The sequence below is a fragment of the Chroicocephalus ridibundus genome, chromosome 8 (assembly GCF_963924245.1).
Source record: "Chroicocephalus ridibundus chromosome 8, bChrRid1.1, whole genome shotgun sequence".
Taxonomy (NCBI): Eukaryota; Metazoa; Chordata; class Aves; order Charadriiformes; family Laridae; genus Chroicocephalus; species Chroicocephalus ridibundus.
This window is the reverse complement of record NC_086291.1, coordinates 47,013,884-47,034,710: the sequence shown is the minus strand read 5'-3', so window position 1 is coordinate 47,034,710 and position 20,827 is coordinate 47,013,884. Positions and strand designations below refer to the sequence as shown.

General features: G+C 42.5%; 2 protein-coding genes across 3 annotated transcripts in view; one reads left to right on the top strand and one right to left on the bottom strand.

Annotated features, from left to right (window-relative positions):
- The window catches only part of BMERB1 (bMERB domain containing 1), a 75,144-nt gene extending 73,322 nt beyond the window's left edge, over positions 1–1,822 (bottom strand). The window contains exons 1-2 of one of the 2 annotated variants that reach the window (XM_063343465.1): positions 1,367–1,822; positions 202–272 (exon numbers count right to left, since the gene is read on the bottom strand). In XM_063343465.1, the coding sequence (XP_063199535.1) occupies positions 202–272; positions 1,367–1,682 (387 nt within the window). In that variant the 5' untranslated portion in view covers positions 1,683–1,822. The remainder of the gene's footprint in view (positions 1–201; positions 273–1,366) is intronic. The other variant, XM_063343466.1, reaches the window with a different exon arrangement.
- Positions 1,823–3,283: 1,461 nt separating this feature from the next.
- Positions 3,284–20,827, top strand: part of PDXDC1 (pyridoxal dependent decarboxylase domain containing 1) — a 33,743-nt gene continuing 16,199 nt past the window's right edge. The window contains exons 1-7 of the mRNA XM_063343798.1: positions 3,284–3,606; positions 10,235–10,308; positions 10,852–10,917; positions 12,155–12,238; positions 13,116–13,262; positions 17,735–17,924; positions 20,445–20,513. Coding sequence (XP_063199868.1) covers positions 3,586–3,606; positions 10,235–10,308; positions 10,852–10,917; positions 12,155–12,238; positions 13,116–13,262; positions 17,735–17,924; positions 20,445–20,513 — 651 coding nt within the window. The 5' untranslated portion in view covers positions 3,284–3,585. The remainder of the gene's footprint in view (positions 3,607–10,234; positions 10,309–10,851; positions 10,918–12,154; positions 12,239–13,115; positions 13,263–17,734; positions 17,925–20,444; positions 20,514–20,827) is intronic.

Genomic DNA, 20,827 nt, shown 5'->3' with positions numbered 1-20,827 from the left:
AACAGCATCACTTCACCCATCTGGCAGCAGTGACTGAAGCAGTGACTTCAGGTGACTGCTGGTACTTACAGCTTCCTTCCTACATGTAATCAGTTAATGAAGTGAGAGAAAGGCTGTTGGAGGAAGGAATATTTCAAATATTTTATCCAATTTTATTTTTTTTTTTGCTTAGCTGGGAGATAAGCAAATGGCTTGCCTCACCTTATATGTATTCCAAAATTTCTTTTTACAGTCTGAAAAGATGTCCTCTTTCCTCTGAAGGATGCTCATACCTAGTGGCAAAACATTCACAACAATCAGAAAAACTGTAAAAATTAAATGTTTCCTTTTTTTAAAATGATATCCCGAACTCTTCTCAAAATATATTGCAACAGCTTTGAAAGAAAAGCTGATATCATTACAAAGAAAAAATACCATTCCAGCTACCTAACAGTGCTACATCATCTCTCCTCATCCCTTGGCTCTCTTGACACCACAGCTCAACTGGAATATACTGTGTAGGTGGTATATCATATCTCGGCCACTGCCACATAATTCACCAGTGGTATGGCAGTGGAACAGATACGGCAAAAGTACCTTTTACACCCATGAGATAGACAGAATAAGGCATTCTGCACACTGCTGAATTGCCAGAAGTGGCTCAGATCCTTGAAGCGGTTTAGGTGCCTACAGACCACTGAAGTCAGTGGAAAAGGGTACCTATTTTTATTTTTTTCATTTCAGCCATAATCAACATGTGATTTTTTTTTACTTTCACAAATATCTACATCAAGTCCAAAAACTAGAACTGACAAGCAGAATAGTTTCAAATCCTACTTGTTTAACCCTCCACATCCAGCGTTCCAAAATTTTAAATTCTAGTTGATCCAAACTCCTCTTGATTCTAGGAAAAGACAACCTCGCAACAGGCTCCCATCATTACACCCAAGATCAAGAGAAAAGTGGTGGGACTTGACATTACATTAGGCACATGCAAACTGGAAATAAATTAACTGAATGAATTGCTGTCACTTGAAATATCATAAAGGGTTCAAAATAACAAACCCTTTAAACAGTATTTCATGTGATGAGAATATTCAGGTATCGAATGGAGACTACATCTTTCTAAGAGATGTAGCAGCTCTTCGTAGATCACCCATCTTAATTGGAAGACACGACCTAAGTTAAGCAAAGACAATGCGCTTTAACGAATCAATCTAAAATCGAAAGCTACGCATTCGCACACAAGCCGAGGCCCAGAGTCGCTTAGTCCCGCTTTCGCTGCGCGCCCTCTAAGCCCGCACCCGCCCTGCCTGCGCCGGGGCTCTCCCGCGGGCACCCCCGCCCGCCCCGCCATGGCGGTGCCTGGCCGGCGGCACCCACCCACCCGTGTAGAAGGCCAGGACGGCGACGGGGGCGCCGAGGAGCTGGTCGCAGAGCACCTTGCCGAGGACGGCGGCCGGGCGGCGGCCGGGCAGCGCCCGCTCCAGCGCCCGCAGCCAGACGTAGCTGAAGTTGCCGTGGAAGGCGAGGGCCACTAGCGCGACGCGACGCGTCTGCGCCCAGTCGGGCGGCTGCCCCCGCCGCCGCCGCCGCCACAGCTGCTGGGCCGCGTCGCCGGCTGCGAAGAGCCCCCCGTAGAGCAGCACGTTGCAGAGCCAGGGGAAGCGGCGCACCCCGCTGCGCAGCAGCGACCCAGCCATCGCCCGCCGCCTCTTCCGCCTGCCTCCTCCTCCTCCTCCTTCTCCTCCTCCTGGCGGGCCCGCCCGCCGCCGCCGCCCTCGCCATCCCTGCGCTCCCCGCTCCCCATCAGGGCTACCCCGCCCGGGATGCTGCCGCCGCCGGGTGTGCCCCTGCCGGGAAGGCCGGCACCCCACGGCGCGCCCCGTGCTCGGCCGCCCCGGTCTGCTGTGGGAGCGCGGGTGACCGCCGGGCGCACGGGCGTCGGTTCGTGGGGTTATTTTTGAAGTGACTGTGCGTTCACTCGGAAGAAGTGGGTCACTGTGTCTCCTGGGCTTTGGTCTAGGTGCACCGTGGAGGCACTGTGCAGTGTTGCTGCGACAATTAAGAGACAAGTGAAAACTAGACACCGTTTGCTTATTATCTTTTTAATTATCTTTGTTGCTTGCTTACATGAGTAGGTTATGGCTTTTTCTTTTCAATTTTGCTGTTGTTTTGCAGCCTGGTTTCTGTTACCTCACTGAGCAGGGCTGATGCACACCTGCGGTTCCTCCGTTTTGCCCTCAGCTAGCGAGGCAATTTGAGGAGAAAGCCAGGAGTGATGTATATTTATTGCAGAGCCCCGCGTACCCAGTCACTGCCACAAGGCGGATCTGAAGGCCATGCAGCGAGCGTACAGCTCGGGCGGTTGTGCCCTGCGCGGCTGCCCGCGGCCGCGGGAGGCGACGGGCGCACCCGGGAGCGGTCCCCGCGGCCCGGGCGACGGGCTCGGGCTTGACCGTGGGAACCATCTCCAGGCAGGAGGTGGTAGTTCACTCTGCGTCCCGGTAGTAGCCGGGAGGGATGCACTTGAAACGATCGTGAAGTCTTCCAGGAATGACTATAAATAGGCATGGGCTTTCCAGGTTGGAGGAGCGTAATAGCGAAGTAGAGCGAGCTGCCCCGTGCTTGGGGGACACGCTGTGGTACGGCCCAGCTGTCCGTGCCGTGCGAAAAACAGAACATCCATGACACCTGCAAGTTGTGCTATTAAATAATGTAAATGGCGCTGAAGGGAAGAGGAGTATGTACCATGTATCGTTCCAGCTTGAGAGAATAGAAACCGAGCTCTGGAAAACGGGGTTTGGCTCCTCGGGAACCGCCCGTCCGATGGGAGCCGGCAGGGGGCTGCGTCCTGCGCTCCCGCCGCCCCCGGGCCACCTCCCGGTGCTCTCGGCCGCGGGAGGCGGCGCTGGGCCCGGCGGGGCAGGGCGGCCCGCTCCCCCCGAGCCAGGAGGGAGCCCCCGCTCCTCGGGGCCGTGCCGCGGGACCTGCGGGACCCCTAGGTGGAGGAAGGGGTTTGATGCTACCCTAACAAGCCCACGTCGGCCGAGCTGAGGAGCGCGGAGTGGCAGCCGAGAGCTCTGCGCAGGTTGGAGCCACGCAGAGCCCTCCCGGGGTACCGGGCCGCCGCGACCCGCCGCCGCGGGGGCTCGAACCGGCCAGAGAGCGGCGGCAGCACCGCCTCCGCGCAGCCCTCGCCTCCCCTCTCCGCTCCCCGACAGGAGTCGGCCGCCGCCCAGGCCGCGCTCACTGCGCACGCGCCAGTACCTGTCACACACCCCCAACCCCCTTCCCCGGCCGTTCCCCGAGACTGTTCCACTAGCGGGAGTCGGGGGGAGGGCGGTGTGCGGAGGAAGGGCAGCGGGCCGTGCTCTCCCCAGCCCGTCCTGTCAGTGCTGCTGCCCCAGATCCTCCCCGCCCGCCTCCCGCTGTGGTCTCGGCGTCGCGCGGGCGGGCGCGGGGCGGGCCCGCCGCCGTTCCCTAGGTGAGCGCGTGCCCGCCCCTCCCGCCGCGGCCTCGTCAGCGCTGCCAGCGTGGAGCCGGCCGCGCCTGAGGCGGAAGTGCCCGGCGGGGAGGCGGCGCACACCGGGAACCCCGCCGGCTATGGACGCCTCTCTAGAGAAGGTCTGCGGGGCTGGAGGGGGAGGGCGAGGGCGCTGGGGCACCTGCGGGCGGAGGGGCCCTGAGGGGCCAGTGGGCCCCGGCGGTCGCGTCGCTGACGGGGCCGAGGGGAGGGGGCCGGGGTCAGCGGCGGGCCGGGGCTCGGTGCGGCCCTTCCCTGGCCCCTCGGCCGTGGCGGTGTGGCGGCTTCGCCGGGGCTGTCGGCCCGCCTCCGCCGGCGGGGGCTGTGCCGCACGGCCTGGGTCAGCTTGCCTCACGGAGCCTTGAGGCACCGGGGGAGCTCCCGGGCCTGACTCCCGGCCGCGCCCCCTCTGCGAAGGGCTCTGTGGCTGTGTCTCGGATCTGTAAAAGTCTGAATAACTATCCGGAAGTGCTGTAGGAACGGGTTGGGTTTTTTTGTTTGTTTTCTTAAAAAGATGGATCTTATTTCAGCCCTCAGCAGGACAGTAGAGAAAATATTACATGACTTTTTTTTTTTTTTTTCATTTTATACTGGAGGTGTTTGCTGCCCTATGTTTGCTCTCTTCTGTCCAGTGTATTGTACAAAGCAAATATTGATTCTGTAATACTATAAGTGACTGACAAAACTTATTTTGCCCTTGTCACTGTGAGTCAGTCAGAATCTGGTAGAGTAACCTGGGACCTGCCACGCTTCTGCTGGCTTTCACGGCACCTGCTGTGCTTCGGGAGACCTGCCCTAGAAGTGAGGATGGAAAGGCTGCCCACACATAGACATCACCATTGTTGTATGTCTTCGAGGACAGTATCCACTTGAAATAATTGATACTTCATGTGCCTAAGAGATGTTAATGCATCCTTCCCCTTTGTATCATTTACTATATGCAGCATGTTCAGTTTTATGTAATCTTTGAAATTGTCCAGAGAAGTTTGAATGGTATGTGCTCTATTAAAATGAATAGTGAGGAAATTCAGGAAGTATCTGATGTGGTTAATGAGTTGGTAGCAAAACAGTTTGATATATTACAATCCACAGGAAGAACACAGTGTTAAAGAGTATTTGGTAGTCTTTAAAAGCTTAAGTTCTTTACTAGTGCTGACAAAAGCTACAGTGATTGCTGCTTGTTAGATATATATATATTGGTTTATGTTCTGTATGCTAGTTTGGAATATGGTCTTTATCAACTGGACTCAAGCAGAATAATGGTACAATATGCAGTTATTTAAAGAAGGCACATCAGTACAGGGCAGGTGTTTGTCTTGTAGCACTGACAAAGTCCTTGTAAACTTTGTTTGACTGGGTCATTGTAAGAAGTAATAAAAACACTATGTAAGAACTAAATACCTAAATTTCTTAACAGCATGAAAGTCCATATTTTGATTATTTGTATCCTTGATGTAAGGAATAGTCTGTAATGGTGAGGGCCCTGCAAAAACTTGCATGTCATATATGCAAATAGATGTGTATAAAGACTTATCATTTGTTTTACTTCCTCTCTTGTTTATCATGGCTTTTTTTCCCCATGTATGATAACAGCTGTAGTCCTCTGGATAATAACATGCCACAATACAACTATTGTCTCCTAGCCACTTAGCAGTTAGTGCCCTCCTGAAGTACTCTTTGGTTAAGATTGCTGTAAATCTGTACAATCTCACTTTATCTAGTCTGGAGCATGATATATAAGAAGTCTTCTCCTGAAATAAATTTGAAATTAATCCAAGTTGGCATATGTTTATCCTCAGAGAATGTGTGTACACTTACCTTGTGCTTATTTAAGTATTATCATAATACATATGAGACTCTTTTATTTGAACCATGGATTCTCTCCTCCTTATGTTTATACATGTAGCTTATGGGGATGCTAATGATAAGTACTTTTAAACTTGTATTAAAATTTGTCAAAATTCAGTATTTTTCATAACAAAGAAGACATTTTGGTAGAATCGCCTAATTAGCATGGTGACATTGAATGACTACAGATTATTGCAAATGGAAAAAGACTGAAAATTCCCAAGAACTGAAAACATCGCACAATAGGATTGTGAGGAAAAACCACTGTAGAATCTGACACACAGGTGTGCACACCAACGATCTCATAGTTTGAATTTGCGTATTATCTTTGTTTTATCAGACCAATGTTTTAGTGTTTTTTATGTATTAATATTGTGTGTCGTAAGTACCATAATTAGCAGGAATTTTATCTGAAATCCAGAAAACTTTTTTGGAGTGAACTTCAAATTTAAGTTCTTCTGGAAGCCTGTGTTACATCTCAAATGTTACATTTGGCTACATGTTAGCCAAAAGTTTGGCTAACAGACCTATGATTTATTGCCCTCCCCCCCTGTATATTTTGATGGAAGGGACCTATCTTCTGAAGTATTTTAACATTTTAAGTTGCAAGTTAAGCGACTGGTAAAATAGGGCAAATTCTTTCCTTGTAACTTCTTGCAGTCTCTACAGGAGTGTTTTCCCTAAACATGAAAAAAACTGTTTTGGTTTCTTGCTCAGACTGTGACTTTTGTCTTTTGTTACTGCGTTAATTACCACAACATCCTGGTAACTTTGCGGAAAACTCAACTAGTGACAGCAGACCTGCATGCAAAATCCCGCTGCGTGTCAGGGAAGTGATAAAGATTAAAAGAGCGAATACCTATAGGCAGAAGCCTCGTGGTGGTAAAGTACACTTTCACTCAAGCCTAACAGTCATGAAGTGGCTGCTTTTTTATTTGTTATCTAAAACTTCTCTTAGCCTGGAGAATAAACACGCTATTCTTTTGGCTGAAGAATACCGATATTGTTTGAGATTAATTTACTGTTGAGAACAGTTTTTGATGGTAAAACTTCCTTCTAGACAAATGTAGTGCAAAAATGAGGCATACTTCTTGTGAAATACTTAATGAGCTACACCTGTAAGTTTCTTTGCACACACAGTAGTTTATGTAGACTGTTTAAAAACCATCCCTTTCTTACATTAGGAGTACAGCCTACAGAAATGGAAACCCAAGATTGTAAAACACTAGTATATGAAGCAACAGTCTCCTTTTTTAATTTCTAATTAAGGTTCAGTCTTATCACAACTGGAGAATGTGTTTGGAAGCCTTTCTTAACTAAATGGTTCGTTGCTGCAACTTTGCCACACCTATCCTTCTTGCTGCTTAAAATAAGTAGTCTTCTGCTTCCCACCTCCATGCCCTTACTAATGTGAGCAGAGGAGGAAGCATATGTAAAATTCAGCATGCAGCAGTAAAAGGGGTATTTTTGCTTCTCATAATTCAAAGGAGAAAATAAGTTGTTACACATCCACTTAGCAATTTGAAAAAAACCCAGAAGGGATTAATTTACCAGTTAAACCCCCATCAGAATTCAAAGACTTTCTGGATTTCATAGTATTTTATGGAGGTTAGTGTAACTTCTTAGGACTTTTAAAACTCTATTTTATGTATTTATTCCGCCAGCTTATTGGCAGAAAGGTTTTGTGCAGGTTTTAATATCTGATGTAATTTTAGCAGGTGAATTTTGTGTTAGTAACAAACAAAAGCAACTCGGAGCTCTTTTTGTAATGCCTTTTCATCTTGTGTCCTCATCTACAACAGATCTGTTTGAATATTTGCATGTGATGCTGAGGAAGGTTCAAGCAAATAACTGCCTTCCAGCCATTGATTGTGTTTTACGGCACCCTGAATTAAAGTATGTGAGATAGTCACAATCAGTGAATTATGTCTAGTCGATTACTCCCTTAAAGGCTATCAGGAGCATAACCGATTTTTAATTTATTTTTTTTTTAATTAAGTAAGATTCCTTTTCAGAGTTTCTTTGATGTGGTACAACTCTGGAAACCACTGAAAGTGTACGGAAATGTTGTCAGTGATCATATTTAGATTTTTCTTCTAGCTATATATATTGTATTCTGTGTATCAAATGCTTGCAGTGTGTGTATTTATTTTTTTTTTCTAAATCTCTGATGAGGTCTTGAACTTCCTGTATTTGTACTGCTTTTTCAGTCAGTGCTTCATTAAGTTGTGGCACTCATAGACAATGGACATTGTAGAAACTAGAAGTGTAAAAACCCATTTATTGCTAAATGCTGGGAGTTCTTGTAGGAAAAATATTAGTGAATACTTACACTCTTCTTTTGTTCTTCCCCCAAATATTTGTTACTGGCCACTTCTAAAGCAACATAATACAGAAAGCTATCAATCTTGGTTTGATCCAGCGTGACCGTGCCTGGCTACTGATTCTTTCAGCCACCTACCACTTGCTATAATATGAGTTAAATCTCTAAATATTTTGGTAAAAATAGTCTTTGAACATATGGTAACTCTCAACTTAGTTTTTCTTCTTTCCTTGATCAGTCCTCCAGATGAAAATAGTGTAAAATCCTCATGTAAATTAATCCCACTACCTTCTGTGACTAAATTTGCTTTTGTGTCTGCATCTGCATGAGCAAATGTATTTGTCTGTGTTGCATGTGTTTCTGTCAGCAGGGATTGAAGGCACATACAGGCCTTTAGTAATACAGTTTCTCAAATACTGTTGCAGACAAGCTATTATATCCTTGCAGTGTGGATAGTGTAAGTTTAATATTTAAACTTGTTTTGGATTCTGTTTCTTTTTAAACAACCACCACCCCTCACCCTAGCACACACCCACCCTCCCCCCCCAACCTTAGCAGCAATCTAAAGGGTTAACTACTAGAGGCTTTGGTATGTGGGCGGTCTTATGAAAAAGGGTTGATGTTGAATTTATGGAGGCTATGCTTACAGTGCATTTGGGAAGCAGGGGAAGGGAGAAGAGGCTCTAACGGTAACACGAGTATCCTAGTTTTTTTGCTGTCTAATGTGATGGGACTTATCAGTGGTGTTACCTTCTACCTTCCTGTTGGGGTATATTTGTTTTTCAAATACAGTTTAATATAGATCACTATAGGTAAATCACACTTTGCCAGGTGATACCTGGCACATTCTCTGGAAGCTTCTAGATGGCATCTAATCCTTAAATGGATAAATGTTCCTGTCCAGATCTCTTGTGTCACTGTCACAAGCTTCTGCTAGGCTTCTTGGGTTAAAGTCCATAGAAGAGACTTCTTCAACGCAAAAGCAGTTCTTTGGAAAATACTACTTACTTGTCCCTGGTTGAGGGGAAATAAGTTCAATGATTTTTAAAGCTCTTCTATCCTGACAGTTGCTTTAACAACTATCTATTGTTACCTGGTTTCAGCAGTGAGACCAGGGTGTTTGACCTGTTTTGTGTAGCTAGAGGGCTGCAACTGCTGGAAGATAAACCTTTTCTGTGTGTCAGTCTTTCTTAGAGCTGCCTGCTGCAGGTCAGTTTTACTCTTTTGTCTAGTTAAAAGGCATCTCTCTAACAAGATTAAAAATTGGTGTAAGGGTACTAGAAATAGAAAAAGGAAAAAATAGATTTACAAGAGTATTTGGATTAGGTGTTTTCTCGTCTGTTTTGAAAACTACTGTTGAAAAAGTTTGACAGGGAAACTTGAATGGGGAAATGTCAGGCAAGACTGCCATTTTATTTCTGCCTTTGCCAGAGCAGTCTTAAATGATATCTTCTTGTGTTTCCTAGGTAAGATATGTTGGCTTTTTAAAGCTTTTCTAGGGATTATTATTTCAACATGTTTGAATACCTCTTAGTTGAACTGGCAATCCCAAAAAAAAAAAAAAAAAAAAGAGAGAACTGTCAATTTAAATTTATGCAAATTTTCCCCTGAATTTGTGTCAAAATGCTCAATGACCTAAAACCTGCCTTGGTCAAATTTTTCAGTGTTTAGCTTCCCAAACAACTTATTTTCTAGAGGTAAATTTCTTGTAAGAATAGCACTGTACTTATCCACAACATAAATTGGGGGTGAGCGTTTTTGGGTTTTTTTACCCTGTTACTATTCTGGCAGAGGGGCTAGGTTTTTTGTTTGTTTGTTTTTTAATGAGAGTCTATACATCATGAGAGCTGACTGTGGAGTCAACTCAACCGAGGATATGGTGATGGATTTTTTGGTGCAGAAACATGAGTTCTCAGGTGAAGTAAAAGGATAATTTCTAAATGAGATTTGCCACTGAAAGACTTGTGATTGTATTTGGGGTAGCAATGTATTTTCTGTACTCTGTAGAAAGATTAGGGTGTCCTTTAGCGGGTTTTTTATTTCGTTTTTGGTGACTCTGTTTTTTTTTCATTTTGGATAGGACTGCATGTGAATTTCTACATTTAAGGGAATAGTTGAAGTTTTATTGCTGGTGTAGAATGGTTATGAAGAAGAAAAAATCATTCAGTTGGGCTAAAGTGGCGCATACTTAATCTTTTAGCTAAAGCATTATAATGAGCACTTACTTGAATACCTTGCACTTCTCAAAGTCTTCTTGCCTTCTGATGCTCTTTCTTTCATTATTCATCAGAAAATGTTCTGACTTTTTCTTGTGGAGAAAAAGGTTTGATCTATCAATAATAAAATCCACATCACAATTGAGTTTTCTTTTTGGTTATTTTAGGTTAGTAGTATGTTCTCATCTTGTATATTTTGAGTTTAGGATATTCAACATATTTTTACTTTTAAATGAGTACACACAGACTAATTAAAAGAATCTGGCTGATACATTAATTGGTACTGAGGATGTTGTGGGGATAGTAGTAAGATAAGTGTTTTTTGGTCTCTTTCCCTGAAAGATGGTCGACCCTACTCTAGCAGAAATGGGAAAGAATCTGAATGAAGCAATGAAGATGCTAGAAGACAATCAAAGGTATGTGCAAATAATAACTACAAAAACAATAGCTGTTTGTGCTAAGGGGGGGATTATTAATGTTGCTGCCATTAACCAGGGAAGAACTCATTTTCCTAGTAGTTCACGGTCATACTGTCATTCTGAAGCTTGCACCTATACAAATCACCATTGTTGCTCAAATGATGGGATTTTAAAAACGACTGTACGTATTTTTGTGCATGTTTGGTACTATTCGGAGCAAGTCCAGTGAGTCTGTTTTTTCAGAGATGTTAGATTTCTTATTGCTGTGCAAGTAACTTTTTTAATTCATATATATATGAGACTCTTCTGTAAGTTTGACATTTTCTGTTAAAGAGCTAAAAACCCAAAACTTAGGAACTCTTTAATTCAATCTGAGCTAAACTTTTGTGTTGGTCTCATCTGATTTATTTATGAAACTGCTGCCAATGAAATAGATTGCAAACCTGTGAGTATGTATTTCTGCAAGTCAAAGTCAACTATATATTTGATGTTATAAACTGCAGACTAAATGTATAGTTTATTCTTATGTCTTTAACTTAGAAAAGTGGAGGAGGAAAATGAAAAGAAGTATGCACGGAAGGATATTCCTGGACCACTGCAAGGCAGGTAGGCAACAACAATTTTTATATAATGCTCTTTACTTTTCAGAATCTGTAAAATACATGTAACAAGCAACTTCTGTATTAATAGAAATGTGAACATACACCATGCCAGGCAAAAAAGGTTATCATCATACCAACTATGTCCATACTCACGTAGGAAAAAGAAAACAAGATTACTTGTCCTTGGTGACTGAAATTTTGAACTGTTGGAATCTAATGAAGTATTGGTACCTACAGCTGTGACTGAGACTTAAAGTAAATATGGATAAATTTGTGCTATAGGATAAAGATTCACTAAAACATCCAGATAAAAAAACCCCTAAGACTTATAAAGTAGAAAACCTTAAAAAAAAAAACAAAACCCAAACAAACCAAAACCCACAAAATAGAAACAAAACAACCCCCCCACACCTTTTCATTTAGCTGTCTTAAAAAATTATAGGAAGCTCTTGCACATAAGGCAGCTAAGATCATTGTACCTGAAAACTAAGATTTAAATTGGTTGCAGCCTCTTTGGAGGCCGATCCTGCAGGAGCCCGAGCTAGTACTTCAGAAAGTATTGCAAAATCTATTGTGTCTTTTGTGTATGTAAACAAAACTTGTTTTTTGAGTGGAGACACTGAATTAGCTTTTTTAAGAATAAAAAGCAATTTCAGCTGTCAGAGTGTAAGTTCTTATACTACTGTAAGTTTTAGTTGGAATTATACAAGTTGAAGTGTCGTGGGTCTTTTCTAGTTTTACCATGTTAGAGTGCATCATGTCAGAAATCTAATGTAGCTTTTGTTTGTCAGAAACTAATATTTGTAGGTAATTGTTTAAGATATGTGCTGAGTTTGTGAGCTGAAGCTGGATCACGTAAAGAGAAATTTGGATCCTTAGCTATTACTTTGCTGTGTAGCAATAAGCAATTAAACATTGTCACATCAAAATTTTCAGTTCAAATTTTCAGATTTCAATAGATTTGGTTTTCTGTGGGTCTGAGTTCATACTTACTGAAGTGTCCTACTATAATTTAGTAGAGGTTTGAATTAATTGATTCATCATTCATGATCTGTTTTTCTGAGGGCAAGGAACTATTTTTGTTGATATACTCAGCATTCTGTGCAAGTGCAGTGTTGTCTTCGTGTCTTACCACACAGTGTTCCAAATGGCCTCTTTGTTAGATCCTGGTACTCTGGTACTTACCTTTTTTTCCTTTTTCTTTGTGTGTGGCTTTTGTTTGCCCCTCCCTGGTGTATCAGTGGCCAAGATATGGTGAGCATACTTCAGTTAGTTCAGAACCTAATGCATGGAGAGGAGGAAGAGGAAACTTCACAGGCCTACCGGTAAAGCCAATGTGAATTATTGTATGTGGAAGATAATAGAACTTATACATTTAAGTGTTTTAAAGTGTAAAGATATTGTGCAACCTTGTAACTTCTTAAACACAACTTACATTATGTAGTGAACCAGAATAATGCATTAGGCTTGGCTTTCTTAAAATTATAAAGCTTTCATTACTAATTACTAAACTGAATTATACAAGGGAATTGTTTCTGATGTGACAGCTCATGTTGTTTTCTACTTTCTGGATGTTGTTTTAAGTTTGAAAGTCTTATAAAATTTTGAATACAAATATTCTTTTATACCATCTCTCCCTGTGGATCTTAAAGAAAAAAATGGAAATAAAATTTGTTTCCATTTTTCTGTATAATGGAAATAATACTAACTAATCTGCAGAAGATTATTGAAAACTAACATTTGAAAAGCAGCTTGGAGATTAAATAAACAAAACCAACCAAACAAGCCCCGACAAACAAAAAAACCCCCAACAAACTAATGAAAGCTATGCCTCTAAAGTTATTAATAAGTGTCCTGAGTTTTCTCTGCATGGGGAGACAAAGGTGTTTAATGCACTTTAAAGTCCCGCTGCAGAAAAGGTGCTGAGTCCCAGCTCCTGCTACCTGATTGCATAAAAGAGATGCCGCGGTGTTACTGTAAGCAGCTCGGCCAAGTGCAAGTGCTTTTGTCTGCACTGGCATTTCAGTATGTAATACGCGATGGCAGGAGGGTGACTGTGGCATACTGTACTTCTCTCTGATAAATATTTAAAATTGCATGTCAACAAATTCTGCCACTTGACAGTAGAAACACGCAAGCCTAAAATTATTGTAATGTTCATGACTTGTATTTAGTTGGTAGTTACTCTTTTCTGGCTTGCAGACTTCAGAACGTTGGTGAACAGGGTCACATGGCTCTGCTGGGACATAGTTTGGCCGCTTATATATCAGTGCTGGACAGGGAAAGACTGAGAAAACTTACAACAAGGATCCTTTCTGATACCACTCTCTGGCTTTGCAGGCTTTTCAGGTGAGTCACGGTGAATAACTTATGTATGACTAGGTAGTGATAATTGTTTAAAAGTATGTGTGACTGGACTGAGGATGTCAACAGAAGAAACCACTGTGACACAAACTTAAGAATATTCTTTAAAAAGTCTGAAATACATCACAGAATTTAAAAAAAAAAAAAAGAAAAAAAAGAGAGTGCTTTTTGAATGGCAGGAATTTATTATTAACATGATTGCAATAAAAATCGTTTTATAAGGGTGGAGCTAAGGGCCAAAATACAGGTGCAGACACACAGTTGGTCAAACACAGCTAAATTCTTGTTTCTTGAGGCATATGCTATGTTGCCGAGGCTTGGGGTACTTCATGTTTTTAAAAGATGTTTTCAGTTAACTTCTCCTTTTCCCTTCCTGGGTCTAGTTGATTTTTCTGGGTATGGTAGGTGATGCTACTGAGATTTACAGTACGGTGAAATCTTTCATAAATGTCTGTTTCATCATGTGGCATAGATATCTTAAACTGTTGCATGAGGGAAGAAGAATGGAAATCAGCTGTGGGGGTGTTGGAGTGGGGGGGAATCACAGATTAGAAATTCCTGTTTTTCTTCCTGAAGCAAAAAAAACCAACCCAAAACCAAACAACCTGACACTTTCTCCCTCTCATGATACCGTATCTTTCAGAAAATCTTGCCAGTGCTACTGAGGAGAGGAGAGATCTTTTATTTTTTATTGTTTTTTTTTAGCCAATGCAAGGTGGAACGCTAAAAATATAACTGAAGTTAATCCAAATTTAGTTGTTAGGAGTACAAAGGATTGTTCTTACATTGACAGGCTCACTTCTATCAGAATTATTTTATAAAGTCAATGATTATCTTTATCTGTCTTTGACTTAAAGACATTGAAACCACGTGCAATGATGAAATTTGAGAAGTTGCAGGTAATCCAGCTATTTTGACAAATGTATGTGTATATAGAATCATAGGGTTGGAAGGGACCTCTGGAGATCATCTAGTCCAACCCCCTGCCAGAGCAGGGTCACCTAGAGCAGGTTGCACAGGAACGTGTCCAGGCGGCCTTTGAATCTCTCCAGAGACGAAGACTCCACCACCTCTCTGGGCAGCCTGTGCCAGGGCTCTGCCACCCTCAAAGGAAAGAAGTTCCTCCTCATGTTTAGGTGGAACTTCCTATGCTCAAGTTTGTGCCCATTACCTCTTGTCCTGTCCCCAGGCACCACTGACAAGAGCCTGGCCCCATCCTCCTGACACCCACCCTTTAAGTATTTATAAGCATTGATAAGGTCCCCCCTCAGCCGTCTTTTTCCAGACTGAAGAGACCCAAATCCCTCAGCCTTTCTTCATAAGAGAGGAGTTCAATTCCCCTAATCATCTTGGTAGCCCTTTGCTGTACCCTCTCCAGCAGTTCCATGTCCTCCTTGAACCGGGGAGCCCAGAACTGGACACAGTACTCTAGATGTGGCTTCACCAGGGCAGAGGAGAGAAGGAGGATGACCTCCCTCGACCTGCTGGCCACACTCTTCTTGATGCCCCCCAGGATGCCATTGGCCTTCTTGGCCACGAGGGCACATTGCTGGCTCATGGGCATCCTGTTGTCCACCAGGACTCCCAGGTCTCTTTCAGCTGAGCTGCTCTCCAGCAGGTCAGCCCCCAACCTGTACTGGTGCCTGGGGTTATTCCTCCCCAGGTGCAGCACCCTACACTGGCCCTTATTGAATTTCATAGGGTTCCTCTTTGCCCAGCTCTCCAGCCTGTCCAGGTCTCTCTGTATGGTGGCACAGCCTTCTGGTGTGTCAGCCACCCCCCCGCCCCCCAGCTTTGCAAACTTGCTGAGGGGGCACTCTGTCCCCTCGTCCAGGTCATTGATGAATATATTGAAGAGGACTGGACCCAGTACTGACCCCTGGGGAACACCACTCGTCACTGACCTCCAACTAGATTCTGTGCCCCTAATCACTACCCTCTGAGCTCTGTCTTTCAACCAGTTATCTATCCACCTTACTGTCCATTCATCAAGCCCACTCTTCTTAAGCTTCCCCATGAGGATGCTGTGGGAGACCATGTCAAATGCCTTGCTTAAGTCAAGGTAGGCCACATCTACCACCCTCCCCTCATCTATCCATCCAGTCATGCCATCATAGAAGGCTATCAGATTAGTCAGACATGAATTCCCCTTGGTGAATCCATGTTGAGTACTTCTGATAGCTTTCTTTTCCTCCACATGCCTTGAGATGACGCCCAGAACGAGCTGTCCCATCATCTTTCCAGGGATGGAGGTGAGGCTGACCGGCCTGTGGTTCCCCGGCTCCTCCTTCTTGCCCTTCTTGGAGACTGGAGTGATGTTGGCTTTCCTCCAGTCCTCAGGCACCTCGCCTGTTCTCCGGGACCTTTCAAAGATGATGGAGAGCGGCCCAGCAATGACTTCCGCCAGCTCCCTCGGCACTCTCGGGTGCATCCCATCGGGGCCCATGGACTTGTGAATATCTAATTGATCCCTCACTCGATCCTCCTCAACCCAAGGGAAGTCGTCTTCTTTCCCCATTACTTCCCCCAATGCCTGGGACTCCTGAGGGTTGGGCCGAGCAGTAAAGACCAAAGCAAAGAAGGCATTCAGTAACTCCGCCTTCTTCGCATCCTCCGTCACCATGGCTCCTGTCTCGTTCAACAGTGGGGCCACAACTTCTCTGGTCTTCCTTTTGCTTCCAATATACTTGTAGAAGCCCTTCCTGCTGAGCTTGACATCCCTAGCCAGGTTTAATTCCAAGGCAGCCTTGGCTTTCCTTGTTTCATCCCTGCACGCTCTGGCAGCATTCTTGTAATCCTCCCAAGGTGTCAGTCCCTTCTTCCACTTATTGTAAACTTCCTTCTTCCACTTGAGCTTTTTCAGAAGCTCCCTGCTCAACCATGCAGGTCTCCTGTGTCCCTTGGCCGATTTCTTTCTCTTAGGGATGCGCCGATCCTGAGCTTGGAGGAAGTGGTCTTTGAATACCAACCAGCTTTCTTGAGCCCCTTTGCCTTCCAGAGCCCTGGCCCACGGGATCTCTCCAAGCCCTGGCTCACAGGATGTCTCCAAGAGTGTATCAGCAATGTTTCTAAATGGCATGGCTAACAAAAAGAAGTATTTCTGTTTTGAATCAAATATTCAGTAACGTTGTGATTTTGTGATTAATGATGAGTATCTGTTGGACCGTGGTCCCCAAAGTTTTGTGACCCATAGGTAACAGCCTTGAACAAATACCCTGCTGTGATCTGCTTCATACTTCTTGACGTTTTATGTGGCTATGAGCAACGCTAGAGGAATTTCCCTTTGCCCGTGTTAGATCACAGAGCTGTTGTGTAAAGATGAAGTAGGTGTTTGCATGTGGGTCAGTCTGGAGTTTAACTCTGGAATACTCAGCAGTATTTGTGCATCAGAGTGTCTGTGGTAACCTAAGATATTTCAGGGCTTTTATGTAAATTTGTTGATAAATGCCACTCTTAAATTGTGTGAGACCATTGACTTACGTGTTGTACAAAAAATCTACAAGAAAAATCTAGCTTGCAAGTTGCTTAATAAATTGACTTACCTACTACTTTCACTGTTGCTGTTTCCTTTTTCTATAGTTAAGACAGCTGAGCGATTGCCCTCAATGTGGAACAGTCATACCTTATCTCTTCTTTGGTTCCTTTACTCCTCTTTCTTGGCTATAAATGTTAATGTGCTGATCTGAGTTTGATTCTTACAAGGGTTAAAAAAGGAGGGGGAGGAGCAGGCACATACCCCCATGAGCCCCAAGGGAACATGCTTAATAAATCAGATTGAAGGCAAAATACCCATAAAATAATTAAAATATTCCTGGGGAAAAACAGACTTCATTTATGTAACTCATGTATTGAAAACATCTGGAAAACTGCCTTGCGGTGTGTGGAATAGATTGTACTAAATCGTGGTCTTATTTTCAAACTCTAAAATACTAATAATACCAGCAATTTTGGGTATTACAAAATACGTTGGTTTCTGATTTCCTAATAAAGTTTCCAAGACTCTGGCCATTTACCTTATTTCATGTGTCTCATTCCAAATTTTACTAACTTAACTTCAATAATGTCAGGTTGCATTCTCTTGAAAACTAGTAGTCCGGAATTTATGTATATATAAAACCCAGATGAAGCCTTTTTTGTGTTTCCTCCCCACTCTACTCTTAGTAAGCAAGGTTTTGAACTCTGTAAAGGAAATCCTTAGGAACCCAGATGTCTTCTTCTTTCCATCTTTATCTCTGAGTCTAAATGAAAATATATACTAGGCTTCCCTCATTGTTAATCCCAGCCTGTGTCATCAAAGACTCCTTTTACTGCACTTTATTCTGGGAAAATAGAAGGGTTTGGGGTTTTTTCATCTATCTTCTTTGTCCTCTTGTGAGCTCCTTTGCTGGTCAGTGTTATTCTAGTCACTAAACTGGCTATTGGTTTTGTTGGTTGTATTTACTTGGCTTTTCTTGCAGGTATGAAAATGGATCAGCTTATTATCATGAAGATGATCGTGAAGGTCTCCTAAAAATCTGTCGACTTGTTATTCATACACGCTATGAAGATTATACAGTAGAAGGTTTTAACGTGCTATATACTAAGCAGCCTGTCATATACATTAGTTCTGCAGCTAGAACAGGCTTGGGCCAAGCTCTCTGCAATCAGGTAAAGTGAATCAGTTGAGATTTTACCTGGAAGTAGAACTTACCTGGCTTCGTATTGCCTGCTTGAAATTTAGATTTTAAAAATATATTCAGACTTTTTCTGCAAGAGACTGGTATTTGCAATACAGTCTGATACACTACTGGCGGCAGTCTTGTAAATTGGTTGGGGCCAGGGAAGGTTTTCCTTTAGATCCATGTGTCTGCCTGGAACTTCCACTATTAAAAGTGAAGCTTCTTCCAGATTTTTCCCAATGCTGCTCTGTTGACTGAACACATGTATGCCCAAGCAAGCTGAGCAGGCTCTTTCTGCAGCTCTCCTGTTCCCTCCACACAATTCCTTGATCAGTGTTCCTCATGAGCAGGTGCCCTCCATCCTTGTCTCTTCTTTGCCTTTCTATAGATACAGTAGAATTTCATAGCTTATAAAATTATATACGCTTCTAACACTTAGGATGATCTATCTGCCTGTTGAAATACAGTATGAAAAGAGGTATTCTAAAGAATGAGGAGTGAGCTTTGGCTGCACAAAAAAGTTAATTTTAGGACAAGGATAACTTTGGTGATTTTGAAAACTTACTTATGTTTCCTCATGATAGAAACAATAGCGATGTGACTAAACAGGAACAGAACGGGGGGTGGGAGGGGAATGGAGTGTGAGGTGAAATGATACTTTGATGCCAGACAAATATCTGCTAGTAATACAAAAATGTTATTCGGTGGGTTGGTATTGCTTTATTAATTGTGATTTCCAACATAATAATAAAACATAGGCAAAGGAAGCAAAGTCCATACTGGGGGTAACTGTAGCTGTAGTGGACCATATATTTAAATCAAAACTATTTATTTGGAAAAAATACTTTCAGGTTCCAATTACAGTCTATGTTTTGCAGAAATGATACAGTGTGAGGAAGATAAATTTTCTGAATATTTCCAGTAAAAGGATCCTACATGCTATTTTTTTTTTTTTTTTAAAGGAGTGATTGTTTCTAGATTGCATTGCACTTTATGTAAGCTGTTGGTAATGGTGAAAAAGACCCAAGTCCAAACATACTGGATTTCCAAACACTGAGTTATTGCAAAATTTGTACTGAATGATGCCCCTGTACTCTTATGTTCAATAAACATTATAATTTTTTTAAAGGAAAACAATTGAGGGAGAAGTAGGCTGTCCTGATCCCATTTCAAAAAGTCCTGTTTGGAATAGCAGGATTGCCCCCACAACCCAGTGCTTTAAAGAAACCCAGTTTCCTAATTATCTTTAAAACTTGTTGGTTTTGCCAAGTATTTATTTGCCTGAATGTTTGTAGACTTAAATAAGCTAATTGAGGCCATATACAGACTTTCCTATTGTGTACCTAACATTCAGTGCACTAGTGATATCTTTCAAACTTAACGTGCACTGAAATGAAGAGTCAAGTTCTTCACGCCTTTGTTTTTCAAGACTTTGGAGAAGGTGGGCAGAGGTATTACTAACAGATTAAAAACATAGACTGCAGAGAAATAAAAATGGTATCATAGATGGAACTTGTCTTGGCCAAAATGACTTGGGAAGTTCATTGGAGTAAGTTGGTGTCTTTGGTAAGCCAAGTGTTGCATGTAGTTATTGATCGAAAGTTCTTGATACAAAAAATACTGCTAAGAATCAGCATTTTGGGATCCTTTTGTTTCTGAGTACAGAGTAGATACTGCTAATAACAGTGATGCCTTATCTTTTTTTACAAGGTAATCTGCCCACATTAGGTGATTACTGAACTTAAAGTGATAGCATTTTAGCTTAGATTTTGAGTAGTGTATATTGTAGAGCAGACAATTGGAACTGAATAATCAGACGTTGATTCAATTTATGTTAAAGGAAAGAATAAAAGCAAACTAGTCTGTAACCATAGTTCTCTTAATTTGCTGAACCTTCTGTTCAGTGATGAGTGTGATCAACTAGATTTTGCTTGTCTAGTGATCTTCCAGGTTAAAGATCAAAATGTGGGAGACCTTGATTCCCCTGCTCCTTCTCATGTTAACAATGCAAAACTTATCTGGAATTTGCTTCCATAGCAAAGGAAGAACTTCAGGCTCACCAGCATGAATAGTCAGCTGAGCTGTATGATCAAAGTAGGCAGATTGCTCTCTACTCAGTAGTAAAGTGACCGTGAACCTCCAGTGGAACACGGCCCGTGCACAAAGCACACGTATGCTTATAGGATGTATTAATTGGGATGGCCAAAAAAAAAAAGAGGATTGAGTGTAAGTTATTTTACAGGGCACTGGTATCTTACTAGAAAAACTGAATGCAGTTGATGTGCTAACCAAAAGTTGACTTTTTTTTTTTTTTCCCCTCCACTTTCTCCTATGCTTTCCTTTCTCTACTATTAATTTGATTGTAGGTTTTAGCAGGAAACTTAATTTATAATGCAATGTCCAACTTCTTATTGTCATGTTTACTATTTTTTTTGTCACGCTGTAGATTTCTGTGAACACTTGAAATGAGTATGTCTCAGTTGTTGAAATTCCATCATTTTTATTGCAGCTAGGGTTACCCCTTTCTTGCATGTGCCGTGTGCCTTGTAACACTATGTTTGGATCTCAACACCAAATGGTAAGTTTGTCTTCCTTAAAAGCTCATTTGTTTTTTTTCCTTTTTTTGAAAAGCCTCATTAAATGAATGTCAAGTATGTTTTAGGAAAAGCTTATTAATGTTCTTTTTCAACCTCTAAGTCTTCTGTGTTCTAGCTGTACAAATCATAGATGGAAATCTTCTAAAAAGCTAGCAGCTTCTATCTTGGTCTTGTATTTTGCAAGCTATTTTTAATGGCATATAGTAGGGTTCTTTTTAATCCCAAGATTTCTAGAATACATGTAGTCAGAGGTACGTTTACAAACTACATGATATATTTGTGTTGTATTTTTCAC